Source organism: Sinocyclocheilus grahami, unplaced genomic scaffold (assembly GCF_001515645.1).
Source record: "Sinocyclocheilus grahami isolate Dianchi unplaced genomic scaffold, SAMN03320097.WGS_v1.1 scaffold499.1, whole genome shotgun sequence".
NCBI lineage: Eukaryota > Metazoa > Chordata > Actinopteri > Cypriniformes > Cyprinidae > Sinocyclocheilus > Sinocyclocheilus grahami.
The window spans coordinates 583495-586837 of NW_015505678.1; the positions used below are offsets into that span (position 1 = coordinate 583495).

The following is a 3343-nucleotide window of genomic DNA, read 5'->3' on the forward strand; positions in this document are numbered from 1 at the left end:
TTCCCACTCCACTCCAGCTCCCAGTAACAGCATCCACACACACTCTCTCTACACAGCACCTGAAGAAAACACTCAAATCTGGCTGGATGATCAGGATACAACTGATCTGTGCCAGTGTAAGAAATCACTCTGTTGCTGTCAGACAGACGGAGGTGTTTATGTGCTGTGTTCAGATCCAGAGTGAACTGATGGGAATCTGATGGAGATAAAACAAATCAGAATCAGGAATTATGAACCTGTTAAATCTTTTCATGCAGCTGAACTCTTCATGTTCAGTGTATCATCAGTGTCTCAGTACAGATGACCAGATATCCTGTGCAAATCATCATTTACATCATCAATTATAAAACTCTTCTTTCACCTTCTACAGGAAGAACATGAACACACTCAGTGAGTTTTTCTGCTTGTTTTCTTACTGACTTACATTGTAGGAAGTCGTTCCTGGCTCTGGGAACAATGTTGGTGAATGTGACTGTGGAAGTCAACAGACATGAACAGTGTGATTCTCATGATCCAGCATCTATTCCTAAGACATTTCTAATATGATGTTCTCCATGATATGAGATGATGATGAACTTGTTTCTGAGAGCAGATGAATCTCCATGACTTTACCTCTGTCTGAGAACTTCTTGAGCTCCTCTTTGCAGAAATCCTCCAGTTTGTCTCCCAGCTGATGGACAGATTCTCTCAGGACATCAAAAGAGACGAGAGAACTGAAGAGATCCTCATTTACGTCTATAGATTCAGGAGGAGCTGAGAGAGACTGGAAACTCTACAGAAAACAGAAATCAAAACTCATCAGCTCCACACGGGGACGCCGCGTATACGAGTGATTTAAAGAGAAAGAAAAGTTCTGACATGAGAGCCGTTTGAATGACAGACAGGGTAATAATGTTTTATATTTTCAAGTAAGAAGAAAGAGCTCAGAGAAATGATTCCTAAGAGATTTCCAGAGCTGAAAGCTATTTGTAATCAACGTCTCTTTCAGAAGAAGATGATCAGATGAGAGTCTGACTGATGATTATATAATAAAACACTCATGAAATGTTTCTCTGTGAGACTCTGTCACAGCAGGATCTGCTCAAGTCCACCATGATCCTGTTCTTCTAGATCTCTGTTACCTGCAGGAACTGGATGTGATCCTGTGTGTGTGAAAGCTGCTCCAGCTCAGCGTCTCTCCTCCTCAGATCATTGATCTCCTGCTCCAGTCGTCCTTCAGCTCGACTCACTGCAGCCTTTTCCTGATCTCTGATCAGCCGCATCAGCTCAGAGTGGCTTCTCTTAATGGAGCGGATGAGCTCAGTACAGATACTCTGCTCACTGTCCTCCACTGCTGTCTGTGCAGAGCGCTGTTAGGACACACAGTGATTCAGGCTTCAGTGAGTCTGAACTGAGACTGAGACAAACTTCTCTTCTTCTCCAGACTCACCTTATGAGACTCCACAGCCTCTCTCAGCTGCTGAAGATCTTTCTCTTTCTGCTGGATTCTCTGCTGGAATGTCTTCTGCATCTCCTTCAGCTGCTTCTGCAGGACAAACAGATGATAGTGAATCTCACAGAAAACTACTGGCACTAAATCATCATGTGAGCAGATGAATCCAGTAAATGTGAAAATGATAAAGGCTGTAGGTTCAAACTCCAAAAGTGATGTTTACTACCCTCGTACATGAATGAACATAAAGATTAAGGCCTGTTTCACACTACAAGTGTAAGTATTATAAAAGTGAAAATGGCACAGACGTAGAGCTTCAAATTGAAAGTGTTTCTGTTTTCTGCATCATTAATCTGTGGCTCTACACAGAAAACAAACAGATTACTGGATCACTATGCTGAGTATTAACTTGATCGCTAGTTTTAAATACCTGTTTCTTTGTTCTCTGTGCTGCAGCTGATACAGTGTCGTGGTTTTTATGTTCATTAACCGTACACAGCACACATATACATTTCTGGTCAGTGCGACAGAAAACCTCAAGGAGCTTCTCATGTTTCTGGCAGATAATCTCCTGCAGTCGTCCAGTGGCATCGATCAATTTGTGTGCTTTACGTGAATGAAACTCCTCATGACGGTCAAAATGAGTTTGACAGTAAGATTCCTGACACACCAGACAGGACTTGACGGCTTTGTATTTTCTTCCAGTACAGACGTCACACTGCACATCTCCAGCTCCAGCGTCACAGTCAGCAGGAAGTTTGGTCTTCTTCAGTTTCTCCACTAGATCAGTCAGCATGGTGTTTCTAGCTAAAGCAGGTCTTGGACTGAAGGTCTGTCTGCACTGAGGGCAGCTGTAGACTCTTTTCTGATCCTCCTGATCCCAGCAGCCTGTAATACAGCTCTTACAGTAACTGTGTCCACACTGGATGCTCACTGGATCCTTCAGGAGATCCAGACACACTGAACACATCAACTCATCCTGAGAAAATCTGGCTTCTGCCATTTTACTGCTTGAATGCAGAGACTCAAACACACAACAGCTCAACTACACTCTTTCTCTTTCCCTGAACTCGTGATTTTGGTATTGTGTTTGAGTGACGCGTGTAAAACATTCACTTTGGGAGTCTGTAAAGCAGGTTCCTCATTCCTGCTTCTTTAGAAACACATTCGTGCCTAGTTTAGTTTTGACACCCGACAAGTGAACGCAAATAACTTGACTAGTTGATTCAGGTGCGTTTAAGTAGAGATCAAACTAAACTCTGTGGGAAAGTGACTCTCCTGGACTAGGAATGGAGAATCCTTATGATAATAATAAAAAAATAATAGAATATTAAATAATTATAAATGTTTATTAGATGTCCGTCTCAGACAAAAACTTAAAGAACACGAGTCACAGAGAATCAGAATCAGAATGAGCTTTATTGCCAGGTATGCTTGCACATATGAGGAATTTGATTTAGTGACAGAAGCTCCACAGTGCAACAGAATGACAGTGACAAGACAAGACACAGAGAATAAAAGGAATAATATACAAATAGACAATGTACAAAACAGCAAAAACACAATATACAAAATAGACAATTTGTATGTACAGGTATGCTATGTGCAAATTTGAAATCTAAATGAGTATGTGTGTTAAATAACTGTATAATAGTGTTGTGTGTAGGGGTCGACCGATATGTTGTCACGGATCCAGCCATTCCACCAGCGTCAGACCCTACAGCCCCACCTTCCCGTTCCAGCTCACCGGAGTATTGACTCCTTGCACCTGCCTCTGCCCAATTAAGGGATGCTTATAAACCCACACTCACAAACACCAAGCCGTCTGGTCTCGTCTATCGCTAGCAGTGTAAGACTTACCCGACTCCTGGTTTCCTGTTATCCTATCGTCTTCGTCAGTCGCTGGTCATC

General features: G+C 42.3%; 1 protein-coding gene across 1 annotated transcript in view; it reads right to left on the bottom strand.

The window, feature by feature from the left end:
• LOC107554383 (tripartite motif-containing protein 16-like protein) overlaps nucleotides 1-2447 on the bottom strand; it is an 8579-nt gene extending 6132 nt beyond the window's left edge. Inside the window, exons 1-5 of the mRNA XM_016236876.1 lie at nucleotides 1863-2447; nucleotides 1430-1525; nucleotides 1122-1349; nucleotides 613-772; nucleotides 425-472 (exon numbers count right to left, since the gene is read on the bottom strand). Of these exons, the coding sequence (XP_016092362.1) occupies nucleotides 425-472; nucleotides 613-772; nucleotides 1122-1349; nucleotides 1430-1525; nucleotides 1863-2435 (1105 nt within the window). The 5' untranslated portion in view covers nucleotides 2436-2447. The remainder of the gene's footprint in view (nucleotides 1-424; nucleotides 473-612; nucleotides 773-1121; nucleotides 1350-1429; nucleotides 1526-1862) is intronic.
• Between the last annotated feature and the right edge of the window lie 896 nt (nucleotides 2448-3343).